Source organism: Nasonia vitripennis (assembly GCF_009193385.2).
Source record: "Nasonia vitripennis strain AsymCx chromosome 2 unlocalized genomic scaffold, Nvit_psr_1.1 chr2_random0002, whole genome shotgun sequence".
Classification (NCBI taxonomy): Eukaryota; Metazoa; Arthropoda; class Insecta; order Hymenoptera; family Pteromalidae; genus Nasonia; species Nasonia vitripennis.
In genome coordinates, this window is record NW_022279608.1 from 779,999 (window position 1) to 805,928 (window position 25,930).

The window sequence follows — 25,930 nt, forward strand, 5'->3', positions numbered from 1 at the left end:
AAGTCATTATTGCTGTACCTACTTGCTTTAAAATGTGGGTCTTTCTCAGTTCCTACTACTAGGCTTAGTTCAATAGAAAATCCTCGTATGTCCGAATATCGCTCGTCTTTCCCGAAGTCGAATGTTTTGTCTAAAATTGACTCGTTTGTTTGAAACACTGCTAAAGTTGATTGAAATGTTGGATTTATGTGTTGTTTTATATCAGCTGTATCCTCTAAGTTATTCCCCTGTTTAGCGCTTGTTTCTAAAAATTCCTGTTGATTGTTAAAGTTTATTTGTGTATTTTCGTCTGCCAGAATATCGATTTTCTCTTCAGATTTTCTTTCAGTTTTATTTTTTTTTCGTTGCTAATATTTTTGGTACAGTTCCTGTATTTTTGTTCTTTTACTTCTTCTTTTTGCTTATTGTCTTCTTTAGTTGTTTCTTGATGTTTTACGGGTGAGCGTTGAAGTTTTGAACTTTTCTTAAACGCAAACTGTTTGAGTGATTTTTTAAGCTTGGATTTTGCTGAACTTTCTGTCTAGTAAGTCTTGGGCTATCTGGCGTTTTAATGTTGGTTTTTGTATTACTACTCATTTGAAATAATTATTCTATGCCGGATTCGCTTGATATCTTTGTATAAAAATTTATATTGGAAAATTTAATTTGATTTTAAACGTATTATTTATTGACCTAGTTATTCCGGTATTATTCACGCCAAAAGTCAATGTCCACACCTCTGCTGGCTTTGCATTCTCTGTAGGTTACTCACCGCGACGCAAGTAGCCATTGAAATTTGACGCGAGCCGTGTATAATCGTGTCACATGTATTACACTTGTTCTTTTTTTATCTTCTTGGTACTTAATACTTAACTATTCAAATATCTGGACAAATGTAAGATAGTTATTCGAATTTTGACTAAATATTTATTAATTATGTTTTTATTGTTTTTGATTTCTTGACGTCCCTGTAATCTTGTTAATTTTATTTTTATTTATTTCGTTTTGGGCAAAATTTAGTAAATCGTCAAATTTTTTTCCGATTTCGCGTTGAAATTCCGAAATTTCTTTTTGATTATTTTTGTGTACTACTTCCCTTGTTTTTGGGATTGCGTTAAAGTTATAAATTTGTAGGTTTACACTTTTTATTTGTTCTATCAATATTCTTCTTTCATGTAGTAGTTACCAACATGTGTTTGTATCAGTAGATATGAAATTTACTAAGTTAGAAGTGTCAAATTTGCATGTAAAATTACTTATTAGCCATTATATCATGTTTGTTTTCTACATAACTTTTAGTAGAAGGTCAGGCCCATTATGAAACTTTACAGCTACTTTTTTATTGTATTGAAGTTGTCGGAGTCCGGATCAAACATTCAGATTTTTATATTTTAAGGATTAAAATGCAAATAAGGTAGCCTTACACGCGCTGAAACTTTTTTGGGGAGTCAGGTATAACATAAAGAACATATATATACAGTTTAGGCATAAATTAAAATTTTCATATCTTCGATTTCACAAAGAACCACCCATATTATATATTACATTAAAATTTTTAAACACATATAATGATATGAGTAGATAGGCTATATATAGGCATACCAAAACATATGCATACTAAAACACCCCCTCTCCTCTCAGAGTGTTTTGGTACCCGATGGAAGAGGAAGGGATCTCCTCTCTCTCTCTCCAAGATACTAAAAGACCCTCTCTCCTCTCAGAGTGTTTTAGTACCCGATGAGAGAGTGGGAGAGTATCCCCAGTCTAGCCCCGTATGTATTTTTTGAAAGCCTATAGGGTTCTTTCAATCCCTTCCCTTGCATGAGCAATTCAAAGTTTTCTCACCGCCTACAAATGCTATTGGCTGCTTGTGGGACCACCCCTAATTTTAAGTCCCTTTCCCAGAAAAGCTAGGCAGTTTTCCTTCCAGAGATCCGCTTTTAGCGATTGACAAGTGGCGTAGAGACAATGGTCACAAAAATGCACTCAGACCGATAGGCCTGCAGAGAGCCCGAAGATGAACATCAGCTGATAGGACTAGAGAACGACAAACAATACTTATAGTGATTGACGAGTAACCTAGAGGCATGCACCAAGACCGATGGGTCTCGTGATAGTCATTTTTGGCAGGAGATCCCTTATTTTGTTGCGCTACCTGCAGAGAGCGCGGAGATTAACACGTCGTACTGACTTTGACGAGTTTCCTAAAGGCCAGCAGGAAATCCCCAAAAAGATGCAGAGGCACCGATAAGTTTTATGAAGATACCCCTCCCTTTTTTTCGTTTCGCTAGCAGTGGACGAAAATGCGTGAGTGTCGCAGATACCTGCAGAGATGAACGTTGTAAAGGCTTTTAAGCTTTTGACGAGTGACCGAAGAGGGCCGCAGGAATCTAGAAACTATACCCGCTGGCAAGACCATTCTTTTTGTTGCGCTACCCACGGTGAAAATCAATTATTTTTCGGAAAAGGTCTGCTAAAGTGCCCATAGATTATCTCACGAAGTCAAGTGAAATTTTTATTTGACGGGGAGGAGCATGATCAAGGAAGATGTTTTTGAAATTAAGGGAGGAACATTTTTCTCCAATTAGAGCACTTTTCAGGAAAGTAGTGGGAAAAGAAGCTCAGCAAATCAGAGGATTTTCGGCAAAATAATGAAAAGTGTGCTCCTGTTTTCGAGTATAAATAACCCCTCAAGATACACCGGAGTCAGTCACAAGTTTTCTTGCAAGCTGTCAAGAAAATATCTTCGAAGAAAAGTTCATCAATGCTGCCTTGTCGGAGCCGACGAAGTCTACAGAATCCTCAGGCGCGTATACATTGGCTGATCGCCAACGCACCGACTCTCCTGACGATGCTAGACTACGTGTCCTGGGCCATGGACATAGTAGAAACATGTAAGTTAATTTTCTTATTACTCCACTTGAAAGTCACGAATTTTTTAAGTTTTTAATTAATTTATTTGAATTTTTTTAATGTTGCAGTGCCGCAACCACCGAATGCTGCTTTGCAACAATTGGCGCCGCGACGATCGCCGGCAGCTGACCCGCCGCATCGATCGTCGACAGCTGTCCCGCCTCGTCGATCTCCGGCTGCTGACCTGCCTCAACGATCCCCGGCGGCTGACCCGACGCAGCGATCCCCAGCTGCTAACTCGTCTAGACGATCCCCAATGGCTGAGCAGCCTCGGCGATCACCGACGGCTGAGCAGCCTCGGCGATCACCGACGGCTGAGCAGCCTCGGCAATCCTCAGCTCCAGCTCGAGTTCAAGTTCAAGCTCGAGCTCTAGTTCGAGCTCCAGTTCAAGCGGAACATCATCCAGTTACGCATCATGCAAATCCGTTAAAAGTATACGCGAACTCAAGCGGATTCCTAAAATTACATCCTCGAATGTGAAGAGAAAAGCAAATGGTAAAAATATTGTGGTATATGTGTGGTATATGATGGTATCGAATTGTACTGGCTAGCGGTCATTTTCGACATTATGCTGAGTCAAACATTATTTACGTCCTACACAGAGTAATAAGAGACTTAATTCACTCGCATTATTATGTATAGAAGTGGAATTAAATCAACAATTGGATTTTGACTCCTTATCGATCAATTATCTAGAAGAAAATTACGTAAAGTAATGCTATAGATGCTGTAGATGTCTATCATATATATTAAAAAAAAATTACTCTTTCAAATTTTGCCGCCCGCTCATAGGCTGCCGCCCTACACCATAGCGTTGTTGGCGTAGGCGGTAACACGGTCCCGACAACGTGACAAACCTTTGACGGAACCGGTCACAATTTAAACGGCTAGTATAGCCCTGCCGCGTCACGCGATTATATTATTTTCGCTCAGAAATATTGTAAGAGTTAGCAGCAATAAAGCCCTATTAAAAATTTTACTCAAGGTCTTATATAAGAACTTATGTAAGATCTTATATCAGATCTTGGCGAAGATCTTGCGCAAGATCATACATAAGATCTTATCAGCGATTTTCAACCAGGAACTAACATAAAATCTTCCGTGAGATCTTATACAAGATCTTATATTCATGATAAAAAAAATATTTTCATCAAATAATTATTCAAGATCTTACGCAAGATCGTATACAAGATCTTGCATAAGAGTTTACGTAATATCTTTTTCAAGTTCTTACATAAGATCTTATGCATGATCTTACCACCATGATCAATACAAATCTTTTAATTTATAATTTATTCAAGATCTTATGTAAATTCTTATAAAAGACCTTATGTAACACTTAAAGAGATATCTTTTTATTCATCATTTACTCAAGATCGTATGCAAGATCTTGTATATTATCCTATGTATATCTTCAGTAAGTGATCAATAAAACGGTATCTTTTATATCAGATATTAGATAAGAACTTACACAAGATCTTGAATTAATTATTAATAAAAAGATTTCTTTTGATCATGGCGACAAGATCTTGCATAAGATCTTATGTGAGAAATTGGAAAGATACTACGTAATGTCTTATGCAACATCTTGTATACTATCTTGCGTAAGATCTTGAATGAATATTTGATAAAAATAAATTTTTTTTTTTATCATGAACGTGAGATCTTACCTTCGTTCTTGGTCAAAAATCGCTGATAAGATCTTATGTACGATCTTACACAAGATCTCTGACAAGCTCTGATATATGATTTTACTTAAGTTCTTACATACGATCTTGAGTAAAATTTTTAATAGGGAGCCTCTCATCAATGTTATATTTTAATTGCTGTGTATCACGCGTTCTTTTACCTGCTTCTTTAACCTAGATCTGAGGCTGACGTACGTATGTTGCATAATTCATCTCCGCATTCACCAGAGTGGCAACGGATTCGTTAAGCGACGGAAAGGTTAAGCGAAAAATTAATTGTCCCAAAGGATCTGCTATCGGAATTTGTATCCATACCTGCTCTTTGCCATCCGCACGATTTAGAAGTATACCGATCAGAACATCGCAGGAAATACTTAGATAGTATCAATCCGTTCTTTGACAGAAATATCATAGGTCGAAGTTATGTTGATATAGAATCTACACCTGACATTTATCGTGCAGAAAATATTTTATACTCCAACAAACCCGTGAAAGTTGAAATGCATGGTTAAAAAGCAAGTAAAACTAACAGCAACTCATACTGAGGTACCAATTGAATTATTACTCAATTTTCTGACGCTTTAGAGAAGCCAACTTCCCGAACGAATCAATCTGACTTTGCAGACTCTTCAGCATCTTCTGAGCACAATTTATAACAATGACGATTATTGAAATCTACATGTTCTTGCCAATAGGCGAAACCTACATGTTTTTGCCGATCGGCAAAACCTACATATTCTTGCCAATAGGCGGAACCTACATCGTGCTCTTTTCAATAATGTGAGCACAGCACAGTAATTGCAATGCTTCCAAAAAAATTCAGTTACTTACAAATTTAGTTAAAACTCTTTTAAATTTGGGTGGTCGATTCAACTGTAAGCCCTAGTAGTAGTAGTACATAATAAAAAGACGCATTCGGTGCAAAGTATTTATTAAAATGAGTCCAGCTTTGCTACTCGGCGGTTTTGGGGGTCGTTGAACACGAATATAGAAACGGCAACAGCCTCCAAGGTACCTGGTGCCCAGGGTGGACAGTATCAACGTCATCTCCTAGAGTTTTATGAGAATTCGTAATGCAATTCGTAACGCACATGGTGGGTCAGTATTTATTTGTTTCTGTTCCTTTTTGCGTGTAACGGGCCTAATTTTCAGTCACGACAGTGGCAGCACTTCCATCTGTCTAGCAGCTACAGCTATGCCGGAGCCGGAATGGCAGTACGACACTGCAACGTACGATAGTCCCGCCATCTATCCTTGTTGCGGCCTATAGTTTTGGATTTGTTGAACGACGACAGCGCCACTGTGTGCTCTCTCTTAAATAGATGTGTTCTTATCTAAGTAGTTCTTAATTCTGTTACTATAAGGTTAAATGAGATTTATATTTATGGAGCAAATTATATCATTCTGTGCGTTAAAAGTATGAGCTAATGTATTTTAGCAAATTTATAATTCTAAGATTTTCCGTAAAATCCATGGAGTCATGCTAGCACATTGTGTAAGGAGTGAAGTTGCCTTAGATTACTAATAGTGTTATTCTATAGTTATATTTATGTAATTTATGTGTCGCATCGTTTGTCCAATTTTAATATTGAAGTTTACACTCCATATTTATTATATTGCATATATCCTTGGTGCATAATAATATTGTTTGACGGTTATCATTTTTCTCTAATTACTAGTGATATATGTGCGTGTATGTATATAATTTGTTAAATTGCACAAGTGTTCCATGTATGCGTATCCTGCCTTTAATAAAGTATTCAATGGAATTATTAGATAAGTGATTTATAATAAATTAATAACAAAAATTATTGTTTAAAACTTTTTCTATTAAACATTTACTTTGTGGAATATATTTTATTGTTGCAGGTTATTTAATGTTTATGATGTTTGTAGCAAATGAATTTTTCAGTTTTTGTATACAGAAGAATGAAACTCCCTAATCGCATGATTTTAATTGTCAACCGTACCCGCCGCCTTTTGCGCTCGCGTTTTCCTAGGAGACAAACTATTCGGAACGTCACGCGGTTTATTTTTCGAAGCTTTCGGTCTTCCGCGTTTCGCTTTGTCTACCTCGACGCTTACGGTGTTTGTCGGGTTTACAATCTTCGCCGGTAGTGTTTTGCGTTTTACAAGTAACCGCGTTTTTCTCGGCCCACCGCGCTTTTTCGGTCGCTCGCTACTTGCGTTAGATTCTTTCGCTTCTTCAATTTCTTCATTGTTGACGGACGTAGTCCTGATGTCGTCTACTTCAGTAACTTCACAGACGTCTGCTGCTGCGGCAGGCTCACCGTCGTTTTCTTCTCTACTGTGATACTTTTTCAAATATTCGACAGCAGTCGGTCCATCAACCGTTCCGTTTCGGTCAACTAGTTCGTAAATACCTGGGCTCAGTATTCGGCTGATTTTGAAGGGGCCGATAAACGGTGGAGCTAATTTAGCTGACACTCCCTCCGCTGCTGATGACAGTACTCTATTCTTCTTCCAGACTTCGTCGCCTACTGAGTACTCCACGTTTCGGTGTCGGCTGTTGAAATATTTGGCCTGGCGCGCTTGCGCTTCTGGAGCGTTATCGTTAGCCGCTTCTTGGAGTTCTCTCAGCTTCTCCATCCTAGCCTTCCATTCAGATATAGCGATCTGATCTTCGTTGGCTATAGCTTCAATCTCCTCTTGTCGAAGTAGAGATTTGGTATGGCTCGGCTGTCTACCAAAATTCGACATCGCCGGAGAAGTCTGGAGTGAGTCTTGTGTAGCCGTGTTCATACTGAATGCGAACTCTGCTATATGTTCGTCCCATTTTTTATGATGACCCTCGATATATTCGCGGATCAGCGTTTTAATCGTGCGGTTCGCACGTTCTACGGTGTTAGGCTGAGGGTGATACGGTGGTGCGTACGTGTGGTGTACTCCCCGTTCCTCTAGGAATTTATCCATAGCCTTATTTCGGAACTCTGTTCCGTTGTCGGAATAGAAGACTTTTGGCGTTCGGAACCGTAAAAAAACCCGTTCATTCAAGTTTTTAATGATGGTCTGAGCATTGGCCTTTCGTATTGGTATGCATTCTACCCACCTGGTCAACATGTCTTGAAACACCAGTAAATATTCATAACCGTGAGTAGACTTTGGTAGCGGACCCATTACGTCACCAGCAACTGTTTCCCATGGACGCGAGAAGTTGCGACTGTCCATCTGACCAGCTGGTTTTCTTTGTTCAACTTTGCATTGCTGACAGATCAAGCAGCTTCGGACGTAATTTGTCACATCTTTTTTCATCGATGGCCAATAGTATGACAGGGCGACTCTTTCTTGCGTTTTCTTGCGGCCAAAATGACCTGACGTCGCTTCGCCATGACACTCGTTCAAAACTTGAGCTCTTTTCTCTTTCGGAAGTACTAATTTCCAAGCATTCTCATCTTCGAAAACATCATCGACGAATGCGTCAGGCCGGTAGGTATATAATTTTCCACCTAATAACTTCCAGCCAGGAAATTCTAGCGGGTTATCAGTTACTTCCTTCTTTAATTCGGTGTACCATTTGTCAGTTGTTACGTCCTCTGGTGTAATACTCGCAATAATCGGACGTGTCTCTTCTGCGTCGTCTCCTTCGTAAAGTCTCGACAGCGCATCGGGAACCACATTCATTGAGCCTTTGCGATGTTCGATCGTGTAATCATATTCCTGCAATTCAAGTGCCCATCTGGCTAAACATCCAGTTGGATTTCGTAAATTACTTAGCCACTTGAGACTGCTATGATCGGTAATCACCAGGAAATGGTAACCTTCAACGGACGGAATTTTTGTATCATATCTGTGCCAGAAGCGTCGCATTGTAGACAGAAGGTTTTATTAAAGTCTGGTCGGTGGAGAACCGGAGCGGATGCTATCAGCATTTTAGTTTGCTCAAACGCGCGTTCTTGGTCCTCCCCCCAAACGTAGCTTGTTCCTTTCTTAAGCAGTCGATTTAAAGGTTCAACTATCGTTGCAAAATCTTTGAGGAACTTTCTGTACCACGACGACATTCCCAAAAACCTGCGCAGTTGTTTTAATGTCTTCGGAGTCGGGTACTCTATAATCGGAGCGATTTTATCCGGATCCGGACGAAAACCATCCCTGTTGACGAGCACGCCAAGATACCGCACTTCCGATTGACAAAAATGACTTTTCTCGCGATTTATAGTCAATCGTGCTTTGGCTAGCTTCGTCAGCACGATCTCTAAGACTTTTAAATGGTCTTCGAACGTTTCGGTACAGACGATAATATCGTCCAAATAGCTGTAACAGTGTGATTCGAGATCGGGCGTAATCAACGAGTCGATCATACGCTGGAAGCAAATCTATCGTAGATATGTAACGAGCACATTGAAGCTTACTCAAGATAGTATCCATGAAAGGTAGGGGGTAAGCGCTTACTTTGGAAACTTTATTTAATTTGCGGAAGTCGATGTACAATCGACGCTTTCTACTATTCCCCTTTTTCACCATCACGACGGGACTAGTCCAGTCGCTGAACGAAGGCTCGATGATATCTGCTGCTAGTAACTCTCTTACTTGAGAAAAGAGCATTTCTTCGAGTTTCTTCGAAACCGGATAGAATTTCTGCTTGATCGGACGACATGTCTCTACCTCTAGATCGAACTCCACCAAGTTCGTAAAGCCGAGCGGACCATCATCTTTAGGAATTAACCGATCGAGTAATTCTTCTAACATCCGTTTCTGGCCTTCATGCAAATCCTGCAGGCCAATCGAAGCTAAGACCGGACGAGTGGTTCCGTCTGTTACCGCTTCACAGGCGTTTATGACTTCGGTTGAATTTTCAACCGTTAACGTTCGTTCACGAGGGTTAAGCCTGGCGTCGAATTGTAGAACGAAGTCAGCGCCTAAATTGCATCCATCACGTAAGTCAGGTACTACTAGCGTAGTAAGCGTCCTGGTTTGTCCACCGATCGTGAAGGGCAAGTCGACTGTTCCAGTCACCATTGAGGTTTTACCGTCAGCCATGCAGGCGACTATTCCGTCACATGGTTTTATTTCTGCGTTACATGCACTGGCTAGTTGTACGGACGTAGCACCGATGCAAGTTTGAGCGGCTCCTGGGTCGTAAAGGGCCCTGACCCTGAATTCACCTACCTGCACCTGCAGCCACCAGTGCTGGTCGGATAAAACAGCGTTACTACTAGTCGCTGCACAGTGTGCTATGGCAGTCGGATTTAGTTGTTCAGTCGACTGTCATACCGAGATCCCTGAATTAACCTCGGGGTCAGTACGGATCTCGCTTACTGTTCCCCTTTGGCTTTTCCCGCACAATTGGGACACGTCTTCTTCGTAAAGCCAGGTGACTTACAAGTCCAGCAAGCTAGTTCTCTTTTTTTCCTTGTTTGCTGAGTCACTCGATTTTCCAGACGATTTATTGGCCTCCTTGGAGTCGCATTTATTTTTCACATCTGTCGGCATTGTGGACTTCGTCTGCTGATTTTCCGCAAAGGTTTTCTTCTTACCCTGGATAGATCTATTGGACCCTTTTTGGTTCTGACGGCCGTTGTTATCCTTCTTTGCTATTGAAGAGTAATTGTTGTTGACCCAAGTCTTGAACCAGAGGGGTGGCTCCTTTGCATCCGTTGGACAGATAGCTGCTATCGCCGGCTGATTTTTATTCTTTGCCTTCTCCTGTGGATTATAAGCAGCTCCTGGTAGCATAGATTTCTCCGGAGTAGGGGGTGGCTTGTAACGTGATTTTGCTCTCGTCCATTTCTCGGCACTCACAGCTTTACCCTTGAATTCGTTTAGAGTTTCGAATTCCATTCGACCGAAAATCAATTTTAACACTGGATTCATATTTTGATATAAAATATCCAGCTGTTGTCGAACTGGTAGGGCATCCGGCATACGGTTGAATATCATGACCATGCTAACGTAGTAATCGTTTACGTCGTCGTGTGGTCCCTGCGTACGTGAGCTCGCCTCCACAATTAGTTGTGAGCGCTCTTCGTCTGTCATGCCGTACGTTGCTCTGGCTTCCTCGCAGAAATCTTTCCACGTGTGCCATTTCGGACGTTCAACCCTAGCCCATTTCAATGCTCTTCCTGATAAAGTAAAGAAGTGGTGTGTGATAACGCGTCTAATAATTCTTCCTCTGAAATCCTTGGACGAGCTAGTTTCCTGCAACCTTCCACTAATCTGATAAACTCTTCTACATCTTCTGTTGACGTGCCTCCGAATTTTACATTCCATTTTCGTATTTTGTCGTTAATATCGGCGGAATTTTCTCGCAACGTATTTTGGAGGTTAGAGTCATAATATCCAGACGTATTAGTCTGTAGGTTGCTTGGCCCGCGTTCTGAAACCAGGCTATTCGGACGTATTGGCTGGCCCCCCTCTCTCCAAGCATTCCCACTCCTTTGCTGGGAATCACCAGTATTTTGTGGTTGGTTTATTCTATGCTGATCGCACGTCTGGTAACACTGGCTTTGATGACATGTCGGTACTTGTGCCTGTTGTGCCATTCTGTTCTGTGAAAAGATATTCCTCTCGTAACTCGACTGTGGTAACGTATACGGAGGCTGAATCGACCGTAGTTGGCCAGGCGTATGGTTGTGTGGTGTCGACTCTTGACTCAGCCTTCGCTGAGGTTGCTGGTATATGTTGCTATCTTCTAATTCTGAAGTTGAGAGATTCTTGTTCGTTGGTTCGAAATACCTAGTCGTGTACGTGTCATTAAAATCTATGTGTTTACTCTTGGTCCCTACTGACGGTGGTGCATCTTCTTTCGACCGTGTAAATTCTGATGTTCTTAAACGGGTACTACACGCTGGAGGCTCTCTCTGAGCGCTGTTAGCTATGCGTAATTTCTTTATATATTCGCACGCCTCATCTCGTATTTTCTTATACTGTGCGATTTCGTCGTCTTTCCTTAATAGGTCGTCGACGACTCTTTTCGGTAAATTATACGTGCAGCCGTCGCTGGCTAAATACATCAGGAAATCGACGTTCGATGTTCTCTCTTGTTCATCCGCTAATTCTGGGGGATTCGCGTCTATTCTTATTTGATCTGGATTTTCGAGGCTTTCCTCAACAACGTCATTCCCTACCGTGCTAGTATTATCGCACGGATTGTCACCGAAAATTGTTGCTAACGGTTGTCGAACCTGTTCTCTATGTAGCGGTTGACCGAACCCTATTGTTACTGGTTCCAACCAGCTGAATTCGTTTTCAACGCCGCTTAGATTGCTGCAATCCGTAGGCACACCTGTTGCTCCTGACTTTCGGCATCAGGATTGCTGATTGCATTTCTTTGGTGCAAAATTCTTAGACTTATTTGATTCGCGTTCCGCTCTTCTTCTTCAAATATGCCGCTGACTTCCTGAGGGATATAATTCGTTATGTACGTCGCGCGTCGTGTCGCCCGCGACCTAAATAACTCCTCCGAATTTAACAAGGTTAGCGACGGACGGAAGTCTTCTGGCGCGTAGTCACCTGCTAGGCACCTAAACAATTGACGCATTCTGTCTTCAATAGGGTGAGCAAGTATGTTTAATATAAGGCTATTTTGAAAATTTAGTCTAGGCGTTGTGCAGAATATCGTATATTCAGTATACATAGTTAGTTTGAATGAAAAAAGTTGATTCAATCAAGTATGACATGTAATATAAGGTTTTTTCTAAAAATGTAGGTTAGGCATAGTGTAGAATATAGTATATTTAATATATATAGTGAGTTTGAGTGAAAAAAGTTAATTAAAGCAAGTATGCCATGCAATATGTTTTTTTTTTTAATTTAGGCAAGTCATAGTGTAGCATATAGTATATTCAATATATATGTATAGTGAGTTTGAGTGAAATAAGTTGATTCAAGCAAGTATGACATGTAATATAAGGTTTTTTAAAAAAAATTAGGCTAGGCGTTGTGTAGAATATAGTATATTCAATATATATATATATATATATGTATATATATATATATATAGTGAGTTTAAGTGCAAAAAGTTCGTTCAAGAAAGTATGAAGTGTAATATAAGGTCACTTTGTATAAAAATTAGTAAAAGTATGCATATATATACATGGCGATGAGTATGATTATATACAGTTACAGAGCAAGTGTTTAATATAGTTAGAGTGAAAACAATTCTTATTTTCTTAAGATTTAAGGTTATGCAAAGGAAAAAAAATGAAATATATGTATATATAGATACATATGCTCAGTAATGGCTTAGAATATAGTAAATTGAACATATATAGTCATTGTACAAGTATTTCATAGAAGCAAATGTAAAAAGTTTAGTTTTTCAAAAATTTAGTATGGGTATAGTAAATAAATGTCAGTTTCTACCTTTATTGGTCTACAAAAGTATGTCTAAAAAGATGCATATACATGGTGATCATGTAGAATATAGTATATTTAATAAACATAGTGAATTTGATTTAAAAAAAGTTGTTTTGAGCAAGTATGTTGTGTAATATAAGGTCACTTCTTATGAACATCAGGTCCTGTGCACGGACGGAAAGTAAAGTTTTGGAGAATGAGGCTTCGCTAGTAGAAAGACTTTTTTCAATTGGGTATTTAGAATTTTTAAATACTGTGAATTTGTTCAGAATTTAATTTTCTACAAATTAGCCAGAATACCTTTATGAAAAAACCTTTTTGTAAAAAATGGCTCAGAAAGAATTGAAAAAAAAAACACATTTTTGGTCAAATCCAATAGGCGTTCGCCCTGAGTATAAGACGTTTCTTCGAAACTCTTTATACGGGGCGATTGCCTAACCAGTTTTTACTTGCCTACCTTTTACCTTTTGAGAAAGGTTTTTTTCAAATCATATCTACTTTGAAATTCGCTCAAGTAACAATGTAAGATATATCAAATTGCCTAGCCATGGCCAGGTGCATAAGTAAACCGATTAATGGAGGATACGGCGCATTACATACTGCCTTTGAATTTTTATCTGCTGCTTTTAAATGTAAATTCATGAACTGACACCTGGACATCATGGGCCAGCAGCATGTGGAGAGAGTCGTTGCGCACTACAGGTGTGAAAGTCTTAGTGTAATCCAGTCCCTCCATATGCGAAAATACCCTGGCACATAGGCGTGCCTTGAAGCAGGCATCATGTTTGTCGGATCCTGGATTAATTTCGAATACCCATTTAGAGTCTATCGTTCTTATTCCTGGACGTTTTGGAACAAGCTCTCAGGTGCCATTTTTCTCATGCTGCTTCAGCTCGTTGTCGATAGCCTTTCGCTAGTTTTCAGCATCTTGGTCTTTAAGTGCTTCTTAGAACGTAACAGGAGGTATGACAGTATATTTAACAGGCTTTTTTAATTTCAATCAATCTCGTAAGTGCATAGAGTCTAAAACGGCGTTTGCTTGGCCTTGTCCTTTAACTTAAGCATCTGCAATAGCATTATGACCTTCGGCTACCGCTCCGCCATCTTTATTATGATCCAAAGTGTTGTCAAGCTCGTCCTTCGTATGTATATTCTCCTTGTGCATCTGATCTGATACAGATTTACCGTGAAAAAAGCAGTCATCTTCTGACGCTTCTTGAACTGGCATATTTTTGCTGCAGCTTTGTTCATTAAAAATGACATTTTTCACCTTGAAGTAATAATTTAAGTATTTTATTGATAAACTATAAGATGGCGGGACTGCAAATAACCGTTGTATCGAGATTTTCATTATCTGTTATTTCCCTACTGAGTAAAATCTCGCAATTACTAGCGCGATTATTCACGTGATTAAACGCAGGAATAATAGTGCAATTAATCGCTTTAATTTATCAAACTTTTTTCGACGCGATTAATCATGCGTCTAACGCGATAAATGATGTAACACATATAGTTTCCAGATAAATGTGGGGTTTTACAAAAAAATATTATATAAAAAAGTGTGTATGAAGCATATCTATCAGTATAAAAGTGCCCTTTGAAGCTCAAATCTTAAGTAAGTCTGCGATAGCTGATAAATAGAAATTAATAGTTTAATTCAGTTTTTAAACAATTTAGGAAAAATATAAACAAAAAATTGGATTTTTCATCTTTTGACAATTTAAGGTGCATCCGTTTCCTTATGAAAGGCTTCATTAACTGCTACGGTTCCTGTCACAATAAATTTAAAAATAGTTTGTTTGTTATTGACAGTAGGATAAAAAGGGACAATAGCCCTACTTTTTAAGTCAACAAAGTATTGGCTACACAGTTGAGTCGTGATTAAAGTTCTATATGTAACACGGGGGTAAAGTCGATTATTCTCTTGGGAGATTATAGCCCTCGCTTTGCTTTAGCAGTAGACCCGCCCGCTAGATTAATTTACGACTCTACTCCCTTATTGCAAAATATTCTATCTTTAGTACCGGTTTTCAGGTATTAAAGTAGCTATTATAGTCCAGTAGTGAATAAAAAAACTGAATGACCGCACATGGCGCACGAATACTAATTTATGTAACATTTTTGAATCGATAGCTATTGATGAAAAATATGTGTGAAGTTTCAGACAAATATTATTTATCTCTTATTATTGCAGCACTTTTGAAGGATGTAGAGAAGTCTCCATATGAAATGTTAAGGTATCAAAAGTTGGATATGGAGAGAATTGGATTGTACCCTAATTTAGATTATAAACAACTTTACAACGCTATATCGCAACTAATAGATGTTATTCCTTCAATACATATAGGTGTGCAAGGTATGAGATTTTATTTGTTTAGCTTGACCACGGTATAATGAGTTTTACAATTTCGTATTCGAAAAATATTCTTACACGTGTCTTCAGGCTCGCTGACTTAATAGGTTGCTCAAATTAACTTTTAAAAATTATTTTATGTTATTAAGGTGTGAACGAAAAGCGAGGCATTAACAGCGGTTGCGTACACTATTGTTTGCAAACACCTCGATAGTTAAAATTAAAAGATGGGCAAGGATTTACGACAACAATTGGTGCCACATGAGATAGGTCCTTGCGTTTTTCTGTTATTGGCAACATCAATCAACTTGTCGGTTCGGTGTAGCGATAAACTAATGTTTTTTGCTAAATTCATGTACCTTCTTGCACGGCTGTACTTTTCACGAGTAAATCAATTGCAAATACTGTCTTATAAATTAAGAACTACGAGCAACCGATTCGCGAAGAAACAAAATACAAAAACACCACCTTTATTTATTGGCGAACAGCTCGTTTCCTTAGTTTTGGGATAAGATTATGCAAATAAAAAGGACTCTGATAATATGTATAGAAATACAATGAATGTTTTACTATGCCTAACTTTAAGTGCAAGACCTAGTATAAATTATAGAGTTTGTTATCTAAAATGATCCCAATATAAGAAGAAACAAACTTACATAAAATATGATTTAAGGGGATGTCGTAGCTAAAGCTTCGCAAATCCGCCACATGGTATTTTGTATTTACAAACTTTCAAAAAAATGAAAAGTCCGATCGTAATTACCTTTGGTAGAACGATTCATTAAAATTAACACTAACTCAGAAAAACTAAATAAAGACAACTTGACAACTTCTAACTTGAAAAATCTAGTCCTCTTTCCTCAAAATCTTTGTGTAGATAGATCCGTGCGTTTGGCTCTCTGCAACTGCGATTCGTTTCGTAAAAGGCGGCGACGATTAGCGGACACCTCTCTCACTATTTTACTATTAGAGTTGCACATAATTAATATGTTATGGAGACATTCGCGGCGTAGTATAGTATATTGCACTGATTGCTGAAGATAACCTCATGTAACCTATTATTCTATAACATATTCTTGTGTTGTTGTACTTAAAAAGATGAGAATTGCATGGCCAAAATTTTAAGAAACTAGACTTGGCGCAGTGCGCTGCGCGCACTGTAGTAGACTATAATTTCATTAACTTATTAAATGGAATATAAATACTTGATTGATATTTTTAATATTTGTTTTCTATCATGGAAATATATCAAACTTTACAATATATGATTTATTTCGCGCTCATATAAATTTCAAAATTGCCGCGGTTTCGTCGCCAACTTCCTTTTAAAATTTTAAGGTTATGTCTCGAGAATAGAATAGTCTCGAGAGTAGAATGTCTCTAGAATATTATAAATACACAAATTATAATTTGGTATTATAGTGTTATATTACATTTTTAATATTAGAATCAATTTTAGAAATCAAAAACAAATCAAAAAATTCTAACGATACTTTTGACGCATGCGCACTACATGAGCCAATCATATTGACGCATTCTTGGCTTCACTTCATCCGGTCATGACTTTTTTATATAGGGATTATCGCAAATTAATTTTCAATCATAATTATTTTGCTAAAAAAGAAATTTTTGAAACAAAATATGATCATGCGAAAGATCTCATTAAAATCTTCAAGATACATTACTCAAACGTAAGCATCTAAGACATAACAGACAAGAAATCATTGGAGACAATAAAACGCATTTAGGTTAAAAAGCAAATCTAAAGTATAATAGGGTCGCGCTACTCCCTGACAACGCATCGTATTAAAAACTTATACTTGCTGTTGGGGCGCTACCGCGCCCGTTGATACTTATGACCATAAACGAAGTTTGTTATGGTCAAACTTATTGTAATTTTTAAGGTAGCACTATACACCGTTTACCATAACTATAATGGATTAATCTCAGAATCATTTTGACACCTGGACTCCGTTTACTGAAGATGAAAATTTCTTTCTAGTACATTTATTATATACTTAGTGCTTTGTATCACAGACCATGTCTCGCTATTCGGGAGGTGATTTTGATACCTGGACATTATCTGCTGTAGTTAAAAATGTCGTATGGTACATTAGTTGTATACTTATAGCGCATTGTAACATAAACCCTGTTTCGCTATTCGCTATATTAATAAGTGTCGAATGGTTATGTATCAGTAAATAATGTGTAACCTAAATTAGGGGCCAATTTCACCCAGTTTTTATCGTGTAAAATACACGAAAAGAATTTATTATTGTTTAAAGACCTAAAAAACTAGACAAGTAAAACTTTTAGCAGTGATTTCCGTTTTAGGTATAAAATATATCATTTTTATTGAGACTAAATATATTTAATAAAGAAAAACAATAAATGATATTTAAAAAAAGAAAATATATTAAAAATAAAATATACATACACTTTTATTTAATCAATAGCTAACACTAAACCATTAAATGAAAATAATAAATATTATTATTAGCGTAATAACTTAAGCAATTTACCCTGCCGACTGCCATGCTTCCACGCGCACCATGAAACATAGCTTATATTACTACGTTAATATACTTTTTGGTTTATTATTTTTTAACTTATAAATTTAAAATGATCTTATTATCATATTCCACTTAAATTAAAGACTTCAATGTTATTCCTCTAAATTTTTATATTAGTTTACAATTAAATTTATAGTACTCACTAATAAATAGACATAACTGACATAGTAACTTTGATAAACGCGCCATAATATGGCAACAGATCACGTATTAACTATATTAGAAAACCGAGTTAAAACAATCACAATGTCATATATCTGTTGTATGACTGCCTATATTATATAACTATATTATATCACGCCTTTTTTCAGTTCATTTGTCTCATCGTCAGATCTCGATGTGAAGAACATCTAAAAAACTATAATCGTCACCATGACGAACATTTCACAATTTCCCATTTATCGTCTATAGTGATGTAGTTGTGTCTTGACGTTAAATTTTGTTCTTTTCTCTGATGTTTTGTCCGTCGTCAATAAAATCTAATCCCATCGGTTGGAACGGTCCGGTTTATGTTAGCCGCGAACCGCGTGTGAGTTCTGTGCCCGAGTAGTTGTTAGAGAAGATATAAGCACACCCGACGTATTTAGTTAATGACCAAGGATCTTCCGACGCTACGGGTGATATTCAATGGTCTGCGCAATTAAGAGATGCTTCAGGAGGAACCACTATCTCACGTCCACATTTATCTATTACCGGCTCAGTCAAGGCAGGGATCCGCAGTCCTGTCCTTGAAAGAGAAAGACGAAGGGGTGAAAGGTAGATAAAATAAGGTTGAAAAGACTTTAATTTGAGAAGAGAATCATTTATATATTTATGCATAATGTACAGAAGATCGCAAACTGATATTCTATTTGGAGAGAGGGATAATCCCCCGGATAACCTCGAAAGCGCTATGGTCGTTGCATACTAAGAAGCTTCTTTAATGCCCGGGGCTATCCCTCTCTACAATGCTTTATACTCGCACGCCATCTACCTGCGCTCATGTAGATTAATATATAGTCGACGCTAGCGCCACATGGTCGGTAACTTGCCGATATCGGCAAGTTATCCGTTGCTGCTCTCTTACCTGCCAGGTGGGCCCGCCGCATGTAGTGTAGTTTCCATGGAGTAACCTGTTCTATAAGCATGCTGTTTGGGATGTAGTGGGTTTATGGTAAGAATATCTGATTGTATATATCTGTCAACTAATCTCTTAAGTGTTTTAAATACAAATAATTTCAGGTTGATGGGCCTGAAATCGTGTGACTAGCTTTTCCAAGCTTAGGAATAAATACTACATAGCCGTTTTCAAGATTTTGTGCACGTACCCCAGGACAACCCTAGCTCTAAAGAGTTTGGCCAGAAGACCTAATAGTTCTTCTAGTCCCTCCTACAAGAAAGCTGGGTATGTACTATTCGTACATAGAGCCTTAGAGGCCTGAATGTACCCAATGGCCCACCTCACCTTCTCTGGAGTGACGACCCTTCAACTCCCAGACTGTATTTTGCGGTCTGTTTCTCTAAGAGAAAACAGGGCACATTTTATTCATTGACTGAAAGTCTAGAAAGTTGTCTTCTAGAAGAAGAAGAAGGCACTCCTCCGTAGGTTATTTCAATTTTCCTGTGTGCCTTAAAGCCATTCACATCTTTTCTCGATAACTAATACATTTTATTTGTTTACTATTATTTATAATTCATAGCTCATTATTTACATGTTGCCCATATGGGGAATTCTACGAGAAAAATGCCTTTTTCTGGTTACAGAAACCGAAAAAAACAAATGTTAGGGCACGCGTCCGCAACTTTTTTTCTCATTGTACATGTTTAGAACAATGCAAAACCATGTTCCAACACCGAAAAAGTGTCTTGTAACATTATTTTATAGGTCCCTCAAATTTGTCGCAAAACAGCCATTGTTCAACGGCATGTATCTAATGCATAGTAGCACAAACAGAAAATGCATTACGGTAAAATAAAAGTGCGAGAAAAGAGCTTTGATTTTAAAAAATGCGTTGGAACTGCTTGATTTGGTTAAAAGTTACGCACAATTGAAAATGTGGAGAAATCATAGATAATAAGTCCGAATTTCGTGACTCCCAAAAATCCTGCAATTTTCGTGATTTTTCCGCATTTTCAATTCTGCTTAACTTTTGACCAAAACATTTTGAACGAATTTTTTTTAAATTGAAGTTTTTTTCCCGTACTTTCATTCTACTGTAATACGTTTCCTGTTTGTGCCCCTATGCATTAGATACATGCCGTTGAACAATGGCTATTTTTCGACAAATTTAAAGGGCCTATACAACAGAGTCACAAGGCACGTTTTCGGGTTTTTTCAATTTCTGCAGCCAGAAAAAGGCATTTTTGTTGTAGAATTCCCCATATATATCTAGAATAGGAGATTTATTTGTTTATTATTAATTTATATATATTTACTTCTGTGTGCCGTGAATCCATTCTCATCTTTTCTCAATAACTGACATATTTTATACGTTTATTATTAATTTAATATTGATTTAATATTTATGATATACGATATTTTTTGTGTATATCTTATTTTAATCATCTTTATTTTTACTTTTATCGTTGAAACTTAAATTTTTTTAAAGTAAAATTGTTAATTTTTTTAACTTTACCCTAGATAATGCTACATATAATTCACCATGACTGAAAACTTGATTTGGTAAATAGACACTAACTTTGTTAAATGGTTGGCCTTGTATTTGTTGATTGTTATAACATATCCTAAACGTACTGGAAACTGTCGTTTTGTCATTTCAAAAAGGAGTTTCTTCTTTTGAAGAAGTCAAATCAATACGTGTTATTAATTTGTGGTATAAATCTACACGTAGATGCTCTCTTACATCGCCTTGCATGCTATTTAAAATTTTATTATTAATTTTTAATACATCTTTGTTTTTCGGCGCTAAAATTACTCTTTCGCAAAGTTTATTGGCATTATTATTATCAAAGCAATCTCCAGAAATTTCCATTATTTTATCATTGCTTGATAATTATTCCCTTGGAAGTATATCATTGTACATTTCAAATTTGTTGAAATATTTTCCATCTTCAATTTTTAATAGCCATTGTTTAATCTTCTTGTCACAATTACTGTTGAGTGAAGTATCTAAAATAATATAATTCAGATTTCATAAAATAAAGCCAGCAGGAAAAATCCAGAAACTTCGACGCTTAATAAGAGTAACCTTAAACTGAAACAATGTCTCCTCCTTCGGCTGAAGCGCGCGTGCACATCCAACACTACAGTTCAGCCGTTGACTGTAGTACAGGCTCACAAGGCCTAATGAGTAAGAGGGAGAGTCTTATTGTTAGCTGAAGTGCGAAGGGAGGAGAAGTAAGGACCCTGCGTGGGAGAAAGCTATGACGCTTTCTCTCCGACACCTCCCCGAACGCGCATAATTTGAATAATGAGCGAGTTCTATTAATTTTGTTGTGTGTGTGTGTGTCATTTAATTTAATCAAAGAGCATTTATTGAGAGCAAATCAATTTCTGGATAAACCCACATTATTTATGTTCAAGATATCACTTTATTGGAGATTCAAACCTTGATTTTGAAATTCTTATTAATCTATTTCCGATCTGGAGTTCTCTGAAAAATCAACCAGGTAAGTGTCTTTCACTAAATATCTCGAGTCCCAATAAATCAGTAGTAACGCAACGACAACTAGTTGATTCCGCTAGTCACTCCTGTATAGGAGTGTAGTCTAATTCATTCCCAGAATATGAATTCGTTATTCAAAAACCAACATAACAAATCCGGTGGAGGAGCTAAGATGTGATCGGCTTTGTTAGTTGCGAAACTGCTTGTTTGCTACATATAGAAGTTATGTCTAAACCCTAGTGAGTGCGCGTGCATAGAACAAAATTTTAAAAGAAAAAAATATAAGTACAAAGAAAGCGTTGAAAGAATTTGAAACAGTGAATTTGAGACATGCGCGCGAGCATACAAAGACGCCGTGACGTCACGCTTAGCACATATCGAGTGACACGCGTAGAACTTTGAAGTAATTTTACAAAATAAATTTAATTTAATAAATTCGAATTTTTTCTGGCACAAAAGAGACATTGTAAGGTTTGAAATATACTAGATGAATAAATGGTAAAATAATTCAACACAACATTTAATTCTAAAACAAAATTCAACATTTTTTCGGTTTTTGCAACAGTTGTCACAACATTCGATTTTTTTATATAAATATGTTTCTCTTTTCTTATCACATACTTAACACACAGGCAGTTTTACGAGTCCTGCCAAAATCACACAACAGACAAAGAATCCTAATACATATTAAATTTTCAACAAAATTAAATAAAATTACAAAACTACTATTTTACTAAACACTTTAGCATTTCAGTTCTACAAACCATTGTTCAATGAATCACATACTAAAAACATGTAAAAAGCACTAATTTTCAAGAGAAAAATTTCATATAGTTGCTTTAAAGATTTCAAACACAATAGAATCAAAAAATTTTAGAAAATTTCGCATTGCACTTCTGTCACAATAGTATATTGTGCAACTAGGGGGGAAAATTCGCTTTTTCTAGTAAGAGTGACGTTTCGAGCACGAGTGGGAGTCGAGGACGCCGTAGGCGCCCGAGACGGACACGAGTGCTAAAAACGTCACCCGAGTCTGAAAAAGCCACTCCCCCCTTGTTGCACACCGTACTTTTTATGATAAGTGCACGAATAGGCCACTTATCATGCATATGAAAGGAATGGGAAATTCGAGGACTTTTCAAAGTAAAACAATTCCTTGGGAGGAAAAGACCTTTTCCTTCGGGAGGAGAAAGTTTTTTCCTCCCAAGGGAGCAATTTTTTTCCGCTGCTAAGAAAAACTCGATTTTCCATTCATTTTAGATGCATAGAAAGTGACCTTTTTCGTGCACGTATCATGAAAATATAATTAATGGAGAAGTGTTGAAAATTAAAAGGGTTCAACGCGTGGTTTCCGTTGAATGCTTTGTTTTCCACAAAGCCCAAGATTATTCTTTTTGGCAGCTGGCCGTGTATAACGTTGTCGATCGAATCGCCTAATATTACTAAGTAAAGAGTAAACGACTTAACTTCGACTCTCGTTATGAGATATTTACCCGTGGTTTTCGATAACGCTTGCGCATAAGCTGGTAAAACTCCAGGACTGATTTACTCTTTGAATTATGAGCGTAGCTACTCTGATGCTAACTTTGTATTTTTCATCGTCTGTCAAGTCCATCAGACAAAAACAATCCTTACTTCTTACTAGACGTATGCGCATTTCTACACTATTATCAGCATTTTATATTAAGGGAGTAGTTGGAAAGTGGCCTTTTTCGTGCACATATCATGAAAACACTATTTTTAATCATCCAGTTCAACATTTCACATTTAATTTCAAACCATTAAAATTTTACAATGTTTACAAATTGCCACACTACTCAATTTGACACAACTACACTTGTCACACTGCATGAATTTTCTTTCATAAGGTAGTCCACCGACTACAGTGATGCTCAATTAGGGTTTTTTGATAGAATTCCTTTTTTACTATATTTTACAGTGTTATCTAATGTCAAAACCTTACAATTTATAGTATAAAACATTAGAATGATGATATAAATTGTTTACAGAATAAAATACTCTCAAAATTTGTAAGAGAGAGGAACACTGCGTACCTATATAGATATACTAATACCATGGGATAAAAACTTTGAATTGTTGTATTTTGAAAAAAAAGCCTCGTTTGCTCTATCTAACTTTTTCTCCATGATTTGTATTGCTATTTTAAATTATAGGCTAGTTTTAAAAAAATATTTTAAGAAAACTCGCTCCGCAATTCAACTAAACATCCTCAAAATTCGGACTCAGTATAGGCTTCCCATGTTAAAATACAAAATTTCAAGGTTCAATATCTCAAAAAATAAATGTCGCTATGGGGGTAAAAAAATACCACGTTGTAGAGGACACTTAAGTGAACATGTAAACAAAGTTTGAGCAATATCCTAAGAAAATAAATATTCCGGTAAACTACCTTAAACACTGAAATATTGGCAGAAACGTAGGGGTGGGCCCGTTCCCAGTTGAAAATAAACACATGTTTTATTACATGTTATAGTTATATGATAAAAACAGATAATTTTATTACATGTTTATGTGGTTTCAATTTATCACATCATAAAGATATATGATAAAATTATGTAATGACTACAGTCAATGCATTGTTCTTTATAGAGCAGCTGTGCTCAGAATCATCCATGCCATAACCAAACTTTGCAAAAGGACAATAATCAGGTTACAGCCTCATACTCATAACAGAAAGTGTGACACACTCCAACTGCTGACTGCAGCTGTAAATAATAAGTGCAAAAAAATATTTACACATATATAGCAACGTCGCTCTTGAGTTACTAGAAATTTTACTATCGTTAAAGTAGAAGTAAAACTTATCTGATTTCAGTAGAGATTAGCATTAACAACATACATTATATGGAGAGCCCTGGAACCTTCTTTTACATCTTTAAGGATATAGCACATAACTGATAGGCAGACAATCGAATTCGGCATCAACTACACAAACAAAACTAACTTTGTGCGTCAAAAGCGTAATGTGAGGTTATGTCCTTATAAGGGCTATAGGGCAGTTGACTCAACTGGATAATATATGCAAAATACGCTAAGACCGTTATGGATAGGTACTCCGCGTCTAATATGTTCGTGTCGTTCTGTATATTACTGAAAAAAGTTTACCCTGCAAAAGGCTAAGCTTGAAAAAGATGCACGTTGTTTCGCTGTGCTTGGCACAAAGATTCGCCTTAACGATTACCGCGCGCACAAGAAGTAGATCCTAACCTGTCCTAACCATTAAAAACTGTCAGGCTGTCACACAACACATTTCACGACTTGAGCAGCGAAGTTTAGTCGCGACATGTATAGTGTAACAGCATTTAATGGTTAGAATAAATTTGTGCGCGCAATGAACAATCATCACAAATCTCTGTGCCGATCACGGCGGAACAACGTGCTCGTATTACAAACGCAGCGTTTTATAGTAAAACCTTTTTTCAGAGATACTTCACGTTAATGATACAGTCGAGTCAGCTGCTCGACACAGTCCTTGTGTATGACCTCGCATCGCATTTTTTTTCGCATAAAGTTAGTTTTGTTTTTTCATAAAGTGCCATAATTTGATCCTGTGCATTTATGGTTTATGCCGAATTCGATCTTCTGTCTATCAGTGATGTGCTATGTTCCTGAAATATGTGAAGGAAGGAATTTTCATATGACAAAGCTTGTTTATTCTACTCTCTACAGATATCAGATGACTTTTCCTTTTTTTTCTAATGATAATAACATCTATAGCAACTCAACAGCAACGTTACTTTGCGTAAATTTTTTTTTTGTTTTTATTATTTACAGCTAGTAGTACTATTTACAGTCAGCAGTTGCAGTGTAATTCTTGTCAGTAATTTGAAGGGCGACCAGGCCTATCCAGACTGTATATCACACTTTCTGTTACGGGATAAAGCTGTACCTTGAGTATTATGTCTAATTATGTCCCTTTTGCAAAGTTCGGTTACGGCGAGGATGATTTTTAGCGCAGCTATAAGATACAATGCATAACCTGTAGTCATTATATACAATTTTATCACATGTTTTTATGATGTGATAAATTGAAACCACAAAAACATGTAATTAAATCATGTTTTTATCATATAATAAAAACATGTAATAAAAGTATGTGTTTATTTTTAAGTGGGTTAGGACTTGCGTAGATTATGCTCCAAAATAACTCCAATATTAATAATCTGGTCGACGAAGAGCACTAAAGTTTATTGGCGAACAATTGCCAGAAGTCGAACCGGAGCCTTGTCGAGGCTCCTATGCACAGTGCTGAATTCCGGCTTTCACAGAAGAAAATCTGGTCTCCTGTATTCGTAACAGCTGATTTCAGTGTTAAGAAATCGAATATTTCCCTGTAAATGTTGGAAAACGTTAGTTTTATGTATATTTATCTCCCGAACAATAATTAATATTATATTTGCACATAAACCCAAAGCACGCTCAAGTTCACACATAGGGAAGCCCATTGCGTGTGCACTTATAAGCACAGGTTTGCATAAAGA

General features: G+C 37.2%; 1 protein-coding gene across 16 annotated transcripts in view; it reads left to right on the top strand.

Moving 5' to 3' along the window:
* Positions 1 to 25,930, top strand: part of LOC100680429 (protein unc-79 homolog) — a 2,400,004-nt gene that overhangs the window by 106,629 nt on the left and 2,267,445 nt on the right. For all 16 annotated transcript variants that reach the window (XR_004345182.1, XR_004345183.1, XR_004345184.1 and 13 more), the window contains exon 3: positions 15,092 to 15,253. Coding sequence is in view for 11 of the 16 variants with exons in the window: in XM_031923950.1 (XP_031779810.1) it covers positions 15,092 to 15,253 (162 nt within the window). In the remaining 5 variants the exon portion in view is untranslated. The remainder of the gene's footprint in view (positions 1 to 15,091; positions 15,254 to 25,930) is intronic.